Raw genomic sequence first — 21,261 nt, 5'->3', positions numbered from 1 at the left:
CAGAGATCTGACTGATGTGAGCTGGGTGTACCTCAGGACAGACGTGAACTGCATGCTGCTGCCTGCTGCATTGCCGGGCCCTTCCCTTTTCAGAGGCTATCAGACTGTGGAGAAGCATCCTAAAATGGGGCATCCTAACCCTCTGCCACTCACAGGGGTTCATTTTTAACAAGTGACCATGAGAGTTTGCTATGCAGATCCAACGTGGCTAGCTATTTTCTGACCATTTTGTATGAAGGCAATTGAGTTCATTGTGGGTTGTTGACTGGGGCTTCCTGGCCATGTCACCTGCTTCAGAAGAACCGAATTGGTGTCAGTGCTATGACAAAGCTGGCTTTTCTCTTTGGCTGCTCGAGAAAGAAGCAGCCTGACCTTTTCCTAACACTGCAGGGAAACCGGGCAAGTTGCTGAGCACACAGCTGTACACAACACCACAGCCTTCCTCATCATCGACCTGAGGACTTGCATTGGAAAAGAACCCAGAATACCTAAAGGGCTTTCAGAGGTCCTTGTCTAGCAGGAGACACGACTGAACGTAGGTGAGGGATACACGTAGCCATGACACAACCTGGAAGCAGGGCATCTGCAGGTGTGCTCTGGCTCCAAATAATCAGGTAACTAACAGCAAGCTTTGTGCTGAATGCCTCAGTTCAGTAATCTGCCATAGAACTGAGTGTGATGTTGGAATTGAATGGGAATTACCAGTCAGAAAGGTGAACAGTTATTACATGTGACAAATGAATCCATGTCGTGAGAAGCTTCTTACATTTTTCTTATAATAGGACATTTTTTTGTTTCTGGCAGGGAGTGCTAAAAATGTTCAGGTTTGTTTCTGTTAGCACAATTCTGAAAGCTATACCTATTCCAGAGGTATGTATGCATTAATCAGAGCTTTAAGTGTAGATTCTGTACATATTAAATATTTATGTAATGCAATAATCTCATTCGAAATACTTTAAAATATTTACATGCCTTAATAAATGTTTAAAAAGCTTTTTTTTTTTTTTTTTTTTTTTTTTTTTTTTTTTTTTTTTCGTACCAAACACCGGTATTGGACTTCCTTTGAGCTAGTGGACATTTCTGCATCCCCCTGTGCCTCTAGTAAGACACGAGAACATGGTGAACCCCGAGTGTAGCGGTACCTGCGTGCTGCCCTCCCATACAAAGTCAACAAGGTAAAGGAGAGAGAAAGCAGATGGTTGAGACACCTTGCATGGGACAAAGGCCCATTGAGCAGGGGGTGGATAGCGTGCTAAACACCTTCAGATGGGTTGGAGGAACTGTTGCATGGACAGGGTTTTTTCCCAATTTTCAGCAAAGTCTTACTCTGTAACCAGCACGGACTGTGCCAGCAACACAGCGGCTGTCCTGGTGATTGCTCCTCCAGCAATGGAGCTGCTGGAGGTGAAGAACCTCACACAGCCAGAACTGTGTGTTGAGTACAGTGCCAGTCCTAGATAGTGCCTGTTCGATGTCAAGATGATATGGTCAGTAAGGTCAAGATGGTATGGTCAAAGTAAGGGATTTAGTTCTCTCTGAGGGTCTAACACGGTCATAGATATGTCAGTCTCATGCCCAGAGCCCACAACCAGACATGGTATCTCCCGGAGCAGGGTTTCATGTGCTTTGGCATGGTGGTCTTACAGTGCTCTATAAAAATCTTAACAAAATGAATCAGCTTTCAGCTTTGGGAACAGAGCAAAGGCCGGCTGGAAATTAAACCTAGGAATGAGGCTGTCTCAGTACCTAAATTCACAGCATTTTAAACCTTTCATTTTGCAGAAATGGCATGCAGGTTTTGTGAGGACTTTAGTTAGTTTACTCATTTTCAAAAGCCTTAATGTCATCTATTACAGAAGGGGGACCATAATTTCCATATATATGTTATAGACTTACACTACCATAGCACTTAGTGGCCGTGATGGATGGGCTCTGTAGAAGCCACAATGACAATCTCGAAGCATTAACAGGCTGAGCAAGTGAGATCTCAAACGGGAGACAGCCAGAAGAGTGATCAGCCAATCTTCATGTATTAGATAAGTAGTTTATTCACATCTCTGAATTTTGTACATGAATTCAGATGATCTCAGTACCTCAGCTGATCTCAGTTATCTAACATGGTTAAGCTTAAAGAGCTAACTTCTGTTTTGGAAAATCTCCAAATTCCAGACACACTCTTCTAGTTTAAGTGAAAGCTACCATCCATCTCCCCAGAACTAGAATTAATCAACCACGTCTAAAATTGCATTGAGTAAAAATTGATTCAGTATTCAGAACATCTGAGATGAAGCATTTAATGTTTCTCCAGAACCTTGGATACTGTAAGAGGGGAAAAAAAAAAAAAGAAAAAAAAAAAAAAAGGATGTGTCAGCACTGTGAAAAACACCTGCTTCAAAGTGAGTGGAAAAAATGGTTGATCTAAAACTAACAAAATTAAGAGGATTCATAGGAAAGTAACCTGGTGGATGATTGCTTCCCAAATATAAGTTGAATTTGTACAAGTATTATTGGTCCTGATTTTTAGAAAATCCTTTAGAATGTCAATGTTATTATTAATGGTGTTCTGCTTTAGCCAGGACATGGCAACAACTTCTTAATCAAAACCAGGAGACAACAGCAAGTATGAGTAAACAGATAAAATCCTTCTTAGATCTTGTTTGTAGTAGAACTTGTAATGTGAATCTGAGAACTTACAGATATTAAATCTCACGGCACTATTAAGAAGTCAATTATTCCCAAAGATGTCTATGAAATAATGCATTTAGGACCCTATTTCACTTGTAAAAAGCAGATTTCAAATTATTCGGGGAAGACGCTTCTTTGACTTCTCAAGACTTTCATCAACTCTTGCAGAGAAAACTCCCAAATGAGCAATTTGAAGAATGTTAAATCACATAAACAAGCTATTTAAATAAAAGAAACAAATTTCAAGAATAGTTCGAACTGAGAAATAAACGTGTAAATAGAGCATATGAGGAACTGTCCCGCACATCAAGTAAACAACTAGTAGGACTGAAACCAAACTAGAGTTTTAGCTGCAGAGAAAGCAAAGCCCATCCAGCACAGGGAGTTTACAGCTCTACTTCCACTTGAGAAGCCCTTTGTTCTCCAAGCCTGACAATGCTGAATGGCTAAGGGCTACATTACTGCTCTTGGGTACCCCCACAAAATATGGCAGTTCTGCATATTTACTAAACATGTCGGTTCATAGCTTAAGTCATGAATTATGCATGTTCTGTTAGTATTAGGTTCTCTAGAGTATCCTGCATGACACGATCAAATTTTCATTGAATTTAATACAAAGACTTCATGAATATGAGAAGGAAACTTTCACGACAAACCATGCCTCTACTAGTTCTTTCCTCCCCCAACGTTATGTACTGAAAACCGATTTATAACACGGAGTGTATGTGGAAAAATGATGATCTAAAAGATAACTGAACAGACTGACTCCATTAGGAATGGATTAGAAATCACAGTTAATAGAGCATATGACAGAACAACCTGGCCAAAAAGAAAAGAAAAATCACACTGGAGACCTCACGTTGCCTCTGGAACCTTCAGCACCGTTATTGAGCATCATCTTGCTCCTTTTTAAGCAGTTGGTAATTTAATTAGCATATTATATTGCTATTTTCTGCTCTTCTAAAGAGACTCTCCTCTTTGCAATAGCAATTTTACCATAATAACAACAATGAATTTCAAACACTTCATTTCACAGGGTGCTTATACTAGCGCTTCCCAATGTGTGTATTATGCCTTATTCTTGGACTTAAGAGAGCTCGCATGGTGCTCAAAACTGAAGTGAAATAGCAAATCCATTAAAAAGAAGATAGGTCTTATTTGGAGCCCTGATTCTGCAAACTATTCTGCATTTATAATGCCTTAATCCTCATGCCATTTTAATCTTTGTATGAGAAAAGTCTAATTTAGTTGGTAAATTGCAAAAATAATTGAAATTAATTTGCTGCTCACCATTTTTTTCATCAGCATTCTAAAAGCCCCAAAGAAATTAATGTATTATAAACTGTATTATAAACTGTATTATAAACTGAGTGGAAGAGGATATCACAAATTTAAATATCACAGATCAATGTAAGATATATAGTGATGCTAAAAACCTCAAAATATTGATCCAAATAGTTAAAAGAAGCACTCTTCCCTGTGTCAAATAGCATAATAAGGCTGTGGAACTGTCTTAGCTATGTAATTACTCTAAAAATAAGCTGGAATAATTCAGTAACTCACTAGATTGCAAAAATCATTTCAAAGCATTGCATGGAAGAAGAAAAGACCCATGGTATAAAATGCTTCTGACTCCAAATTTAAAGCTGCATTTAGTTGTAGTTTAACAAATGAAATTGTTCCCTTTCAAGCACACTGATAGAACAATTGAGAAGGTCACAAAATCCTTCAAAATCCCAAACAATGCACATTTCAAATAAATCACCCTTACTTCTATTAACTCTCCGGATATTTCTTAAGTAGAGGAAAGAAGAGTAGGAATGGCCAAGCAGGACGGCTCTGACTGTTACTTGGCATCTGGTAGCAGATAACACCTCGAAAAGGCAAAGCCACTGGAGTTCCTGGCTGGTCTAGCTTGTCAGAAGAATGCACAAGAAGCTGCAGAAGGAGCTTTAAGGTGAATTGCAGTTTAAATAAGTTAAATGAGGTAATGTGAACAAGAGTTAAAGAAAGTGCTGCATGCTGACACAAAAGCAAATAGATGTCAATCAATCAGCCATAGCCCTAATTATGCTAGAAATTATAAAGGGAGGTACAAACGAATCTTCTCCAGTTAGAGGGGAGGAAAATATTTAATTCATTTTAATAAGAATTTGTCATTTTATCTGCAAGCTTATAAAATATATCTGCTTTGTTAACAAGAGACAGTACTATCTCCGGCTGTCCCTTTCGATTGTATGCTCTGAATGGTACAAAAAAGGATTTGATACCTATCTTTAATAGAATTTTTGGTAACATTTCTTACTCACACACACATCAAAATAACTGACTTGTACGAGGATAAGCTTAAAAATCAGGTTGGTGGAATGTTGTAGTAAGGCTGACTTGACCAGAGTTAAAATTTGTCTACCTAGTAAAGTTTCTGAGCAGATGATAGAGTCTCTGGTATCCAGTAACTCTTTTGTGCCTTCTCCCATGTTATCCTCGTGCAACAGAATAATATACCCTCCAAAACTTGGGCATAAGAGCTTTTTTCCTTCATACTACTGTGCAGAAGAGCTAGCAAACCTGCATGTTTTTTAAATGCCCCTTCCACATACGAATCAAAAACCTTTCCACATCATAGATTATTTACTCCTTCCCCCTCCAGATGTCTAGGTTTTCTCTGCTTCATCAATGTCACGCTTCTTTCCCCACTCAGGCTCCTCTTCAATCATACTTTACTGAGTACGTTCATTTTTTTTCCAGCATCCACCATTCCTCAAAGTACCTCTTTTTCCACTTCTTCTCCAACTCCTTCCAACACCAGCTACATTTTTCTTCCCTTCCTGAAAAACAAGCTTGGCTGTGTCTTTTTTTTTTTTTTTTCTTTTCTCCAAATAACTACCTTCTGTTTGCTCCTGCCTCTCATAACGAATGCTGTGTGAAAGTTTGCACCTCTTTCTTTCCCACGATACGGATTTTGCTCTCAGTCATGCAATGACTTTCCTCTTCTCAAAGTACCATGTTTCCCATTATGCTTTCCCATCATTTATTGTTACTGTGCCCAGATTGTTCCAGCCTGACCACACATTTCTGCTTGTCAAATTTCACTGGATTTGTCCCATTTGACATTTCCTCCCCAGTTCTGCAATCTAATCACTCACCTATTTTTCCACAGGCTGTACCAGCAGTTGTTGCTTATTTACTGTGAAAATATTTAACACAATAAGGATACTGCTATGGCTAGACACCACAGTTCCCTCACGTGTCATATAAGCAAAGATCACAAGTATCTCAAGAAATTTTAATTATTATGAATTCTGGAAGTCATTTAAAAAGGACTTTAGAATCCAGGAAGTCTAATGAGAAAAGTGTTTGAAATGGCAATTTAGTTGAAATGGCAATTCAGATGGCAGTTCTATTAGAATAAAAAATCTTGCATCTAAGTCTGTACCAAAAATAAATAGCCATTATTGAAAAAAAAATAAAACTAGAGTTACATCTAGTCCATTTTAAACAATTTAATGGGAATATTTCCTGCAACGCTACATACAACTATTTTAAATAACATTAATACAAACTAAGAAAAGTCAGAGAACCTGAAGTTAGAAAGATTTCATCTTTCACATAATAAAAGACATAATACATATGATTCATTCAAACAACTATGCCATATAACCGTAAGAAAAAGCTTAAATAAAAATGTTTATATGAGGGTGCTAAAAGTCAGGCATCTAAATCCATGTGTAGGCACTGGATAGCTGGTTTAATTTTCAGAATTGCAAACACTTTCAATTTCCACAGAGTTTAAGGTGACAAACACCTATAAAAGTCCCATTAACACTTATGCACATAATTAACTTAATTCATCTGAGTAGGTCCATCAAATTAAAAGGGACGATTTATATGCATACTTCGCATGACTAATGTTTACTGGTTTACAACATATGATGATATATGGATTTAGTTGTCTAATTTAAGTCTCAAAATTTAAAACATCTGATCACAACATTTAAAGTCTGACATGTTTATATAATTATGCATTTAGGATGTACGCTGTAGTCTTTAAAAACATACACCATGAGGAACTCCCACTAGATTTTAAAACAGAGCATTTAGTACATTTTTTTTCCAAAGTGACAACCAGAGTCCTCATGATCAATGTATTATTTGAAATACTGAGATTTAGAAATAAGTTAAATCATTCAGCAGCAGTCATTCCTTACTAACCGTATTACTTCTAGAACTTGAAAACAGAAATCCTGTTAGCAAGAATGGAGATTTTTGCTTTGAAATGGGTGACATGGATAACTCTGGAATTTCAGAAGTTCACGTAACTTCCTAGGTGCCTGAAATGCAACATAATCTTATATACCCTAAGTTTTAATCAGGGGTAAGTATTTATGTTTGATTCAACACCTCTAAATACTTCATTAAAGTCAGGATACTGGCCATCACAACACCATTAATATCAGTTAGTTAAACATTTTTCAGTTGCGAAATGAAAAGACACTTTTCAGCACAAGGAGTTCTAATAATTCATCCATTATTATCGATCAGGTCAGTCTCACATTCTATGACTGTACTATATTCTCGTTATAATAAATTACAACAGCAAAAATGATTAGGTTGCTCTTTTTAGCAGAAAGAAAAAGGGCTCAGTCCTGCAGACACTTTTCAAGTGTCTGATTTCAGAAATGATGATGGTCATATTAGTATACAATAAAGCTTGAGACAACACATTTAGACAATTAGGGTTCAAATTGCTGTAACAGTTATTATCTGCAACGGTCACAGAGTTACAGCACTGAAATTGCAAGTTAAGAACGTATCAACTAATCAGGTAACGTCTATGAAAGAGAACTGAGGTCTCCTAACCACCTCTGTGGGAATATGAAAACATGTACCCACTTTCCTCTAGGGCTAAAAAGACAAGGCAAGCCACTGATTGTTTTTTACCTTCTTCTTTGTCACCACTGAATGAGCGATTGAAGGTTGTTCTGGTTTGCACTACACATAAGAAATTGTTCATTTAAAAGACCAGATCTTTAAAAAATTTAAAATGTGATAATGGATTGACATGTCCTTGGTTGTGTCTACTCAGATATTTTCAATTAGCAGCCATCCACCTTGTTTTCAGTCTGAAGTTCTCAAATATCCTCCTTGATCAATCCTTTTTCACAAACAAAAACAGAACAACAACAACAAAATGATTAAGGCTGTTTCATATCTGTGTCACCTTGATTTACTCAGACCAAATGGAACGATCATTTTGAGGACCTTCAAATGGAATGATTGATCTTCTCAATATTCCGGGAAAAGTCATTGCATCCACTGAAATAATTAATCGCCGACATCACCATCTCTGTCACCTATGAGCCACAGAAAATGAAAACCTACAGCTAGTAAGGCAGTTCCAAGTAGATCTCCCAGTGCAGTGAGATAAGGGATAGAAAAACTGTCAGGATCTTTCCCTTTTTTCCAGAAGTGGTGCACCATCCAGTCGGCAATCCATAGCAGAGTAAACACCTACAGAACAGCAAATGACCAAAATCTGTATTAGTATCATTGGAATTCCACTGAAAGGGAGTCAACAGCCAACATTATTATCACCTTAGTACTTAACAATATTGTATACTACTGCTTTTGAAAATTTTAAATAATTATGGTGTATTAATTTTGGATTAAAACTCCCCACAACTAGAGACAGGGACACTTAGTCCATTTCTCCCAGGAAATAATGCACACGGGTAGGAAGAACATAACGAATCATTGATAGCATTCTTCAACAGGGCCATTCTTGAGGATTGCTGACAATGGCAAAACAAACAAACAAACAAACAAAAAAAAACACCAACCAAATGTGTGATTGCATTTTCTACACAAGACATCACTCTGAGTATAGTGAGAGCATAACCGGGGTTTCAAGATCACTCAGAATTGACTGATGTTACCCAGATGAAAGCACTCAACACAGGCAGAGCTCTTGTTTCCAGACACCTAGATCAGTCCTGAAATCAGACACCATATAAAGAATATGGGGTCAGATTAGGAACATTTTCACCTGGACTGTATGAACCACTGAAAACAGCCTAGCAGCTACTTTGAGGCATGAAATACCATCTTCAGCCCTTCTGTATAAGGCACACCTGCAATATATATTAAGAAATTGTCACTCCAGGCTGAATTCATCCCAAAGTAAAAGATTTCATTCCCAACTGTGAATGCCTGAACATTCAGGAAGTTTGATCTTAATACCAAAGGTATGCATAATTATTAATCCAGTTTTAGAAAAGAATTCTTTTAATGTTGCGCAGCTGTATAATACGAGATTCTGGTTCAGTAGAATCATGTGGTGTGGCACAGCACAAGATGAATGGAGAAAAGACTACTAATTTCCTGTCTCTTCTACAAATCTGCTTAAGCGGAGATAAACTTTTATATTTTATGCATTTTAGTTAATCAGATCTTTAGGAAGCATAAACTTAAGAGTTATTACCATATTGCTTTTCAAGAAGTCTTATTATGTACATTTAGAAGAACAGCAATGAAAGTAGTAAAATGTACAAAATTCATTTTATTTCTTAAGTGAGCAATTATTGAAATAAAAAACATCTTTATACATGTATGCACTCCTTTGCTGAAATACTGATATGATCATTGCAAGACTCTTCCCAGCAATACAAAATACAGTAAAACAAATGTCATATAAAAATTTGTGTTGAAAAAGTTATACCTGATTAATCTTTGCCTTGCAAAAGTACATTTTAAAACACAAACCTGGGGGGTTTGTATTTGCTTCATGAAAAATGCATGGTTTATTTATATAAACATATCTGCTGAAAAAGGAACTCTGTAGTCTAAGCTAATTATGCAAGTCCTAGGTGTGCTTACTGGAATCCAAACAAATATATTTAAAACAGATGTTTTCTTTGGAAGACTATCAGATTCTTTGAGTCGGCTCTTTCTTCTACCACAGACAAAAAGAGGTCTGTTTATAAAAGATACTGTACATTACCATTCCCTACAGGATGTACACAGAAGGCTCTGTAGTGCCCCACAGCAACAATAGTTATGCGTGTTCTATTAGAAGATGAGAGCATTCACTCCAAGAATAATTTATAATGTATTTATATTTCACAACCAATTAGATATAACATACACCATCCATCTTAAATGACAGTATACATTTTTGTCTTTTAAAAATCATTACATGAAAACTTTCGATTTTTCCATATATTTTCCATCCTACAGCAACTGACTGAGACTTTTGTGAAAATTAGGTAGTTTGGAAATTAAGTTCTGTGAATCTTCACAAATAATTATTTTTGATATATTAACTTATGGGTCCATAACATATAATGCAAAATACAACAAACCTGGCTTCTGTAAGTAATAGGAAAAAAGTTATAATGCATTTTATTAGCTGATGGTTATAATAGTGTATGATGGCTATTGGGCCAGAGTCCTTACAGGATAAATTATGGGACTATAGTTTACTAGTCTTTATTGTGGGGAAGGAATAATGCTATCATCATGCATTTGCATGGCTCACTAGCATTTGAGAATTGTACAGATCAGTTTTTGGAAATGGTTACTTAGTTGGTAAGAAAGGTATAGCCACAGTAGTTGGTGTTGCAAGACAGAAGTCAATCAATGTGACTCAAATCTTTGAGGAGATTTTTCTTTTTATGAATGTTAAGGGTGGGGAAGGGGGAATCAAGGTCATAAATCAACTGTTATTTTTCACAAAAATAAACAAAAGCTCTACTATGAGTTTGCTGACTTTTCTGAAAGTAAGACAGTTCTTGAATAAGAAAGTGATAAGAAAAGTCACTTGCAAAGATCTGACGGGTGAGAAAAAAAACAGGGCAAACAGAGAAGTCTAAAGGTGAGCAAAGATTAATAAAAAGGAAAGGTTACTAAGGCATAGGTGGAAGACTACACAAGACATTACGGTTTAGTGGCAGAGCCCTTTTTGCTGGGCTTCATCCGTGACCTCTAATCATTTCAGCAAAATCATGCAGATGGCATAGCAGTACAAATCATGCAGATGGCATAGCTGAAACTGAAAGCCAGCTGTTCTTGAGAGAAAAAGTAAAGGTATCAACATCACAGAAAAGTCTAATGAGAAACAAAAAAATTAGAAACAAAAAATGAGAAAAAAAAAAAAAGAGAAACAAAAATCACCTGTTTAACACGAAATGCTGTAGGGAAGTGATAAGAGAAGTTTGAAAATGTATGCAGAACTGTTGTTCCATATGTGAGCTAATATTTTAAAATGGTTTAATATACAGAGGAAGAGGAGAACAATGAAGTGCCTTTTACAAGAACACGAGAGATGAGTAGTAGTAGAATTATGAAACTCAACTGTAGGAATTCTTCAAGACTGAAGAAAGAGATAACCCTGAGGGTTAAGAAAGGTAAAAAAATAACTAGTACCTATACATATTAAGATCTGACTAAAAAAAGGGAGATATTATAGTCACTGATAAAGAAAAGAAAGCCCAGAGCAAAGATTGCAAAAATACAGGCAAAATTCCAGATGTTTTAATATTTTTAAAGGAAGGCAACACTAAGTTATTACTCTTTTGGAAAAACAATCAAAATTGAGGAGAATGAAACTAAAGACATCACCAGACTAATGGAATATAACACGAGTATCCCAATAATGACTAATGTTTTCTGTTTATAAATGTGTATTTGTAAAAATATGCATCAGACACATTATCCAAAATAGGTCCTCAGAAGACAGAAGACGAGAGACACTGCATAATGAATATAGCAATAAGAATGAGAAGGAGGGAGGGAAGAAAAGAGCAGGAGATAAGTCTTTATTAACCCCTAACGATGAAGAATCTGAAAATAAGGTGTGTAAGCATGCATATTATTATGGACAGAAAGGACAGAAATAAAAATTAATTACAAATATTGAGTTTTATGATATTCATTTCAAATCAGAAATATCATATTGAGACTGAAATTGAACACTGATGCTTAAATAAAAGCGAGTCTCACTACTTAAAGCTCTAATCTAATGGTTACAAAACTAGAAATGGGAACATTATACACTCTGAAACATTTTTTTCCTTTGTTCTTGCCAAAACTTGCTTTCATTCCATGCAGATCTTTAGATACAAATAACAAGTTTAGCTAAACAAAAGTTTCTTTTGTTTTGTTTTGTTTTTTTCTGCATGCAGTAAGGACCTCTAAAAGTTATCTGCATGTTCTCATGTAATCAGTTCCTCATGACTTCAAAAAATCTATTATTTCAAATAAAAAATATAAAACTGCCTCCAAACATTCATAATGCTGTCTAAACTCTCAGTAGCCTAGCTGATACATTGCAGGATGCCATAATAATTTTCTTTTTTCATATGGGATGACTGTGTTTAATCAGGGAATGTGTGTCAAATTCAGAGTAGGGCAAGTGATAAAAAATATAAAAAGTGTAACAATCAACTGCATAATCTCTGTAAGAAAATGATTTGAATCTTTCATGTTGATAATAGCTTTCACATTGATTGCTCTGATTTGCTTTTTCATATGGGCATTATTAAAATGCAGCTACTAGTTTAGTATGCAGAACCAAGACCTTTTAGCAGTTTCTTTTGCATGGCTTAGATGGACAGTATCTTCTAAATCTTATTAGTACCGCTGATTCACCTTAAATTGTTTCCACCTGAAGGTGCATTGCAAAATAGTTTTGTTCCTTTACTTTAGATTGAAAACATAGATGCAAATTAACTGTGGTAACCTCTTTTCAAGTGAATTTTAATTCTGCTTTACTCTCAACCTCACACTGACTTGAAATTCACCTATAATGGAACCATTAAAAGGTCTGGTAACTCCTGATAATTCATATACATCCATGAAATTCAACAGTAAGTTTATATATATATACACACACACATACACGTACATATATATTCTATATAATATATATATATATGGGTAGAATTATTATTGAAAAGCCCCAATTAAAGATCTCTAAAGACTACTGTGTCCTGACTCCAACATCATTCTCATCAAATTTATGATTTAGGTCTTTTAGTGGTTTTGACCCTTCATCAAGTAAATTTTGAAATTATACATTACATTTCTCAGATTTTAAATGGCTTTTGATGACTTAATGTGAAACTAAGTAGTAACTCAAAAGCATTCCTAACAGATTTATGCTGAACTTGCTGAATTTCCATTGCCTACAGCCAAAATTCTGTAGTCTGTGCAGGCTCTACACACGTATCATGTCCAGGGCAAAATAGTCACTGTCTGTCTTCTCCAAGCACGCATTTGTGGCTGGCAGTAAAAAGAAATAATGTTGTTCCCTCTTGCTATCATCGTCTGTGTTTTAGCTATCTTGTGGTTTGGAACCACTGATTCATTCTCTTTGGTAGTGAACATGGATACCTTGCAAAAGATCCAGCCCACTCATTATACAACAGCTTGCTTCTCAAACAACACTCATCAATAATGAATACACTTCGCTAGTCTTTTGTCCTCCTGGACTCAATCCAAGTACATAAATGGATACAGCAAGCAGTTGCAGCATGTCTATACACAAAAGTCTCACCAGTTTAACTTAAATCAGTTTCCAAGCTAATTTAGGACTTTGGGTAATGAGCTTTGGAAACTCCTGATGCAGCAAATTAAGACATTATAAACCCCATGCATTTCTCCACACTCTTTTAGAAACTACTGCCACTATATCGAGGTCAAGAAAAGGCAACACATATGTCTGTCTGACGCTCCTTTCATAGCCTAACACAATAAACTGGCGTTACACTGCCAGTGTCAGTGGGGTTGTGCTCGTAGGCCAGACTGTGGCCAGGCATGGACACTGCTTCTGCTATCTGTCAATCCAGAGACAAAAGAGAAGAACAGTAAACACAAGTTACAAACTCTGCATAGCAATTGTGTTGGGAGCAAGGACAGGAGCCTATCTGCAGGCTGAAGGCATTCTTGGTAATACCAGTTCAATTCTTTATATAAAACCTTCATGTTGCATGTATACAGGCAGTATGTATAATTACTTGCTTTCTGTCTGAAGTGCACAGCACTCTGATATCCAACCACCCAGACAACAAAACATAAATTTATCTAAGACTAACACCGCATTTAAGTCAAAAAGATTGTACCATTTTAGCTGAAGGTGTTTCTGAATCAATTGGATTGCATCCATGTAATTTTGTGTGAATGAACTTTTCTTTATTCCACAGCTTAAATCCAAATTCCTGACTGTCTTCTTGCTTTCTTTGTAGCTTTGCCAGACACCCTGGTCTGACCAAGGCAGTCCTAACTTCAGGCTGTTTGCCAGATGTCTGGATTAGGAGTGCAACACAGACCATTAAGTCTTCAGGTATGTTCAACCTGTACCAGCTGAAGCGCAGCTCAGTGTGTCATGCTACCTACACAGCCTTCTGGAGGCAAAAATGATAATTTCCCTGCTAATGACTTTTTGGAGCCAGGCTCCTACCACTGGCTGCAACATGCCTGGAAGTGAAAGAGCTAGTGATGGCCACATTCAGATCCCAATGAATCTGGCAAGTCTGTTTCTCATGCTGCAATGCAAAAAAGCATTGAACAGGCAGAACTGTCCAGGTTTGGACCTTAGTTTCCATATTTCCTTGAATCATGAAGTCTCTCCAGTAGTTACATCCTCTACGCTTCTATGCTTTGGAAGTAATCCTTCCTATTAGATAAAAAAAGCTGCATTTCAAATGCAATGATAGTTCTTGTACAAACACAATATTCCTTATTTCTATATGATGAATAGTATGCCCCATGAGTTACTTTTCCACACTGAAGTAGCCCATACTGTAGCTAAAATCCTCAGACTACTGCAAAGTCCAAGATGTTTTTAATGTGTGCAGGAAGTCATTATGAATATTGCTGAATTCTTGGTTTTCTGTTGCCTCAAACAGCTCTGAGGCACTGCAGAGGTTACTTCTCAGGGGTAGACACCTGATCTTCATTGCATAAGAACAACCACACTTCAAAATTACTAATTTGGTTGGTAATAGCTCTGGGAACCTCCTATTGTTTGTTTATTCCCTGGGTATTTAATGTAACTGTGTGTTCAGATTTGCTTAGTAGGTGTGAAAATTCCTTAGAGGGCATTTTACTGGCTCAGTGAGAGTATTAAGAACAGAGGCTGCCTTTGAGTGCTCGGAGCAGTGTGCCAGTACTGATGGCTTGGCAGTTCCAGTGTTGCTCTCATTCTGCTTCAGGTTGACATGACAGAAGGTGAAACTTTGCTCAGTGCGTAGCTTTATAAACTTAAAAAATACTTGTGCCCTTGTTGGGGTAGAGGTGGGGAGCAGTTTGATTAATTAATGTGTTCTTTATTGGCCCAAAGCCAGACTGTATCTTCATGCAGAATACTGGTGTGTGTTTGTGTGACTTGTTTTTGTAAAATTTTCAAGAAAATTAAATTCCTCATAAATAGATGCCACTCATCAAATCCAAACCTCATTTACGATCAATATAGTGGTTTTCACTAGTGCATAATGGTTTGCTCAGCTACTGTATGCTGCATTATGTGAAGTATCCTATGTACTTACAGGTGCCTTTGTACATAGATGACATTCCTCATAATATTTTTGATTTAGATATTTTCCTCTGATGCCAACATTCATAAACACAGATCAGACCCAAGTCTGAAAATTTTAATCTGAATGCAGATTAATAGAAATGTGTGCAGTTCTCCCTATCTTTATTAAAACATATTTGTGAAATCCTAGTCTCACTGAAGTGAAGGGGATTTCTGCCTTGGATTTCAGTAGAACTTATTTATTGTAAATGTATTTCAAGAACATTTCAACAGTTTGTATGTCTTTCAAGAACAGAACCAACTGTGCTGTTAAATTAGGAAAATGAAATAAAAGCAAAATAAAATAAAACACTTTCTGTGGTTTCTTATGTCTAGAAAACTTGAACTGTTTTGCTCATAGAGAATCGGAGAGGAGAAATTGAAGACCACAATACTGTTTACTCATATGACTTAAAATCACTTAATGTTTTTAGAACAAATGCATGTTCAGAGAAACTACATTTTGTTTTACTACATAGTGTATAATAACTAAATCATATTGTTAATTGCATGCTATTTTAATTTTTTATTTTCCATAAATATTTCAGTTATATAACATTCAGGAGACAGACTATCTAAGAACAGGTAGGAAGAGAGTGAAGAAGCTGGTAGGCATTAGTGGTGAAAAAAAAATAAATCAAGCAATGATAATATCAGAATTGAATGAAAATGAAATTAACTACCTGACAGGAATTTCAGTAATACTGTATAGAGCTTTCAATGCAAATAAATCATGTTTTATCACTTTGGGAAGTACACTGAAGTTTACAGGCAACCTGAAAAAGTCTTGTTAAAATGCCAAATAGAGGAATTCACATTTATGTTACAAATTTACTGTAGAGATAATGTACAATAGCATAAACTGAGAGCAACAGATAAATAAATATTAGTTGTGATTAGAGCTTTCGTGTAAAATCTTCCTTGATTTTTTCAGCTTACTCTAACATTCCAGTTCTAATCTTGTCATTTCCCTAACCCCTTTGTCTCCACTTTAAAGAAACACAGGGCTGGATAATCAAAAATATTACATAGATTTTTAAGATAATTAAAAATCTCTTTCAGTCCACTCTAAAATATATCATGAAATAATCATGTAATCTTACAAAAGTCACTTGATTTTTAAAGATATAATTTTCACATTGCTGTTGTTATTTTTTTTTAATTTGGCAGATGTATTTTTAAATAGTGGAAAAATGTAGATAGGTAGTATATTGCCATAATAATTATTCAGCTGCTCATTTACCCCCTCCAGCTAAATATAGGAAATGACTTAGAAAGGGCAAAATACTGGCATCAAACCTCCTCAAACGCTGGACAAACCGTAATTAACTCTCACCTTTGGGAATCCCTATGCTCTATTAAATGATAATCTCAAACATGGAAGAGAAGGTATTAAAGCTTTCTTTATATGAAGGATTGTAATTCTTGACGTCTATTTTCAGATGCCTTCCATGCAAACTGAAAATAAATGCAAAGTCCAATACGTTATAAAAAAAGAGCTAGAACGCACATCTTTCATTGCTCAAGAGACTGTCATTCGATTTGTTTTGTTGATAGTTGAAATGACAGTAATCAGCTATGTGGTTTTTCAGTTTTACAGCAGAGCTGAAAAGCTGTCATTGGAAGGACAAAAATATAAAAACTTCTGGAACAATGAGATCAGTAGATGTTCGTTTGTAAAAACACAAAATAAATGACAGTTTCAAAACTGTTCTTTACTATATCCAGGTGCGTAGATGACTTCAGTGAAAAGGGGAATAGGTATGAGTACTAATATTGAAGTGTTTTCCTTGAGAAATGAAAAATGTACAATCTGCAGCTGGGAAGCTCATCAGAAGGACAGGTAAGTAAAATGCATTCAAGATTTATGGGTTAATGCAAGAATTTTTCTCTGTAAAATTAAAAGCTGCTGTAATTATTGCTATGTAATACCACGATAATCACTACTAGAAAAATGCCAGAATAATGAAAACGAGGAAAAGAATCTCATTAAATATTTTCAGAAGGTGTCAAAAACCATGGGGTTCCAAACTGTAAATCTGTCAAGACCCATGAGAATTTACAGTGTGTGTGCAATACTGTTACTTGGTTTCAAAATAAATACATCTCAAGCTGCCTGGTACAGCTAAAGACAGAAGGTGAAGAGGGAAAAAATCATCTACAAAAAGGAGAGGGGAAAAAAAAAAAAAAAAGCTCTCTGTCTGCTTTTCCAGGTGAAAAATCAAGAAAATCAGATGTGGCTTTATGGATTGTAATGGAGATTTATTCTGCAATGGAGACTGCAAAACTGAATGCTCTGATTTACAAAAATCAGCTCTGTGTGTGTATTTGTGCCAGCACCAGCCCTGAACTACTGTGTGATCTTAAAATCCTGCCCTAGAGCTTCAGACAATTTTTAGCTAACTTCTACATTTCTCACACCTTACCCCGTCCTTTGCTGCAGAAGAAGATTTGTAGCCCTGAACATATTATGATTGTAGTTCTGTGAACAGGAGAATCATATGGATTTCATATGGATTTATGCCTTGAGCTTGACTCCCATGTGAAATTGTTGAAATCTAATAATGGCTGAAACCACACACACTTCATTCTTAGCTTCAGTAGAGACATTAACAGGGACTCTTTTTCCCCACCTGTTTTTATTAAGCTTATAGAGACTTCATATCACTGAGATACCTGAATCTTAGAAATACTTGACTGAAATGGGCCAAAGGATTCAAAAGTTATTAGAAAGGAGAAACAGATAGAACAGACAGAATGAATGAATAGCATAATTTCCTCAGGAAAACACAGTATAAAACAAGTCTTAAGACTGGAAACTAGGAATAGCATGAAAGAGGAAAATTAAAAGAAATGGCTTTGTAATTTTTACTACGACGTTCCCACTTGCAAAGGTTGGAACCTTTCCAATTATATTCTACCAAAAGAGTATAGAATTCACATATAAAATTAAAATAGTAGCAGTCTCCAAAACCTATCCTTATTGAAATAGCAGTGTGATAAACACAGACAATTCAGGACATTAAAATTACATATTTAAATTAAATACATAAATTAAAATTGATATTGTTTGCATTTTAAAAATAAGTTGGCTAATTTTAGAAACAATGCATATAATACATTTAACATACGGATAATTCAACTGTATTTTTATTGTATAACATGAAATTTCTATTTTTGTTTCGAAAGAACAACGAAGCACTACAGTTAATTCAGCCAAGTTTTAGCTAAAAATTGGCTGTGGATTTAGCAAAAATATTTCATTTTATGTTAGTGATTTTTCTTAGAGAAATCAGTTCACATTAAGACATTGGTATTTCAAAAGGCATTTTTCATGAAATGCCACTGCTGGGTGTGGACAGACTAACTACGTAGGAATACACCAAATAATGAACACTGTTTGACAATTAATACAATTACGGTGACCACTGATCACTGTTACACTAATTTAAACTTTAATAAATGTTAAAAATGTACCAAGCAATAACATTCTCATCTGCTACATTTTTGACTGTGTTAACTAAAACAGTACCATGAACCATTTTAAGAAACCACTGTGGGAGATTACTTTGAGAATTTTCTTGATGTATTCATTATTCATAAGTGTTACTTCTCCATCTCTCCATCTCCCCTCTAGTTAATTAAAATGATTGGGGTTTTAGATGCAATGGTGCCAAGAAGCATGTGAAAGAAAGTGCAAGATGGATGACTGTGAGATAATGTAGTCATGAATCTTCTGAAAATCACTCACAATACTGATACACCTTTGTAAGCAATATGCATGTGGAGATAATTAGTTACTTCATAACTGTGCTGAAAGTCTGTAATAACCATACCTTCTTTTACTTATTCATGAAATTTCAGAAATAAGATAACACATGATTTTCTTCAGGAAGTTAACTCTATGAGCATTTTCAAGTTGTACTTTTTCTTACCTGTAGCAGAGCTGCAAACAAATATACTGCTATAAAGATAGGAGTTAAGGAAGTGTGGCCGCTTTTCATTAAATGGATGGTGTACAAGAAAATTAGGTGTCCAGGAATCACCAAAAGAAGCAGAACTTGGGCTGATTTGTTATTTACTCCTATAGCAACAACAACAACAACAACAAAATTCAGTTAGTCTCTTTAATTACTACATCATATTTTTATTTTAATATAAAAAGACATTTTGAAATTTCACAGCATTGGCTATTGTGGAACAGCAGGAATTATTTTTCACACACAAAAAAAATAAAAATAAAAAAAAAATCTTGAGATTTTCCACAGGGGTAAAAAAGTCATCCCTAATGCCTGCCAGTAAAGTTAAGCAAGGCCATTCCAGGAGACTGTGCAAACTGCGTGCTGTCAATCAGTACATTTCCTACATCTGTTTTGGTTCTGTACTTATGTAATAGCATCAAGTTTTTTAGAGCTGCACTGACTTCACAGAGCCTTTGTAGGAAAGACACTATACTCAAGTCATCCTCAAAAGTATCTTATGTTTCTAAAAGGTAATCCTACATTTGCTATTTTCACATCTCAATGCCTCAATGCATTTCCTAAACATTAATGTGTAATACATTCTATTGTAACATCAAATTTCAGTACAGATACTACGTTGTTAGGAAGGGGGAAAGTACAGGGAAGAAATAAACTGTGAGGAAAGAATCTAGAAAGAAATGGCAAATGGGGAATGGAAAACAGGGACTAGGCTTAGCAATAATGTTAAAGTTTGGTCCAAACAGGATAGTAGATTGAACTCTGGAGTTAAATGACGAAGGTTAAGAGCAGGGAAACAAGGTATGTTAAAGGTTGAAATCCTTCTGAGTTGATATCATCAGTGCCCTGCCTGATCAGTCCCTATGTCTGAGTCTTGCCAAAGTTATGCCTTTCTCCCCCTAACTCTCTATGCACCGGCTCCTGCAGGGAGTTGCTTGTGATTGTCACATGTAAACAGCTGCAGGCAAAGGAAACTGCCAGACCTCTGCTGCCTCTGAATTGCATACAAATTGTCTCTCACTGGGAGTACAGTCATATAGGGGGAAAAAGAGGAGACATGAGACAACATTTTTAACAACTAAGTGACTAATACATACCTGTACCAAAATAGGTTCTGCATGGATAATAGCAACCCTTGGCTTCTTCTGGCAGTTCTCCAGGAATGCTATGTAAATGGAGGTAGGTAGAAATTCTGCTAGCTTGAATAGCTACTAGGTTACCACCAATACCTGAAATACAAAAGGGAACAAGTGGTAAATTTTCAACTTTTTTTTTTTTTTTTTTTAAATCTAGTAAGCAATATTTTTACAAATTTCCCCTAAATACAGAAGTCAGAAAGAGAAACATTCTGCGAGTGTGTTTGTTATAGAAAGGCTACCACCAATCTCTAAGGTACTCAAACTTGGGCTACAATTTGGCATATCACATATACCACTCCATATTGGAAATTTCAGGGTGAGCTTTAATTTGTAATAAGTGCAGAAAATTCCTTCAAAATGTTCAACCTGATACTTTCTCATAGGTGAAGCTGCCTTTTAAGGCTCCTTGTTATTTGGAAATCCTTCCTGGAACAACAGAAGTAATACATATCTGTACCACTGCTGAATTAGCTCCCTTGCTCAGTATAGCTGGTAAGTATAAATAACACAGAGCAAATGCAGTCACTACCACAAATATAAATGCAGATTTCTCACACATAGGGCTGGAAAGGACTTGAAGAAATAATCTATCCATTCCCTTTCCCCACAGAGCTGGATTGAACCATAATCCTTTGCCATTCACAATTCAGGTTGAAAGGACAACCATCTGAATAACTAATTTTTAAAAGAATGGCAGTGATGAAGATTCTACCTTCTCCATGACAGCTGTTGATATGCTTCACATTAAGAAAAAAATACTTCTGTGAAATAATTTTTATTTCAATGAATTGAAAAGTAAACCAACTTGTTATATCAGAATGGAGTAACTCTCAGAATGGAGTAACATATAACTCTCCTATTGCTGTTACACCTTAGAGTTGTC

General features: G+C 35.8%; 1 protein-coding gene across 1 annotated transcript in view; it reads right to left on the bottom strand.

The window, feature by feature from the left end:
* Nucleotides 1-6,168: 6,168 nt before the first annotated feature.
* The window catches only part of SLC41A2 (solute carrier family 41 member 2), a 58,133-nt gene continuing 43,040 nt past the window's right edge, over nt 6,169-21,261 (bottom strand). The window contains exons 9-11 of the mRNA XM_032207638.1: nt 20,337-20,468; nt 19,195-19,343; nt 6,169-8,196 (exon numbers count right to left, since the gene is read on the bottom strand). Coding sequence (XP_032063529.1) covers nt 8,011-8,196; nt 19,195-19,343; nt 20,337-20,468 — 467 coding nt within the window. The 3' untranslated portion in view covers nt 6,169-8,010. The remainder of the gene's footprint in view (nt 8,197-19,194; nt 19,344-20,336; nt 20,469-21,261) is intronic.

This window comes from Aythya fuligula, chromosome 1, assembly GCF_009819795.1.
Source record: "Aythya fuligula isolate bAytFul2 chromosome 1, bAytFul2.pri, whole genome shotgun sequence".
In the NCBI taxonomy this organism is placed as follows: domain Eukaryota; kingdom Metazoa; phylum Chordata; class Aves; order Anseriformes; family Anatidae; genus Aythya; species Aythya fuligula.
This window is presented reverse-complemented; position numbering and strand designations above follow the sequence as displayed.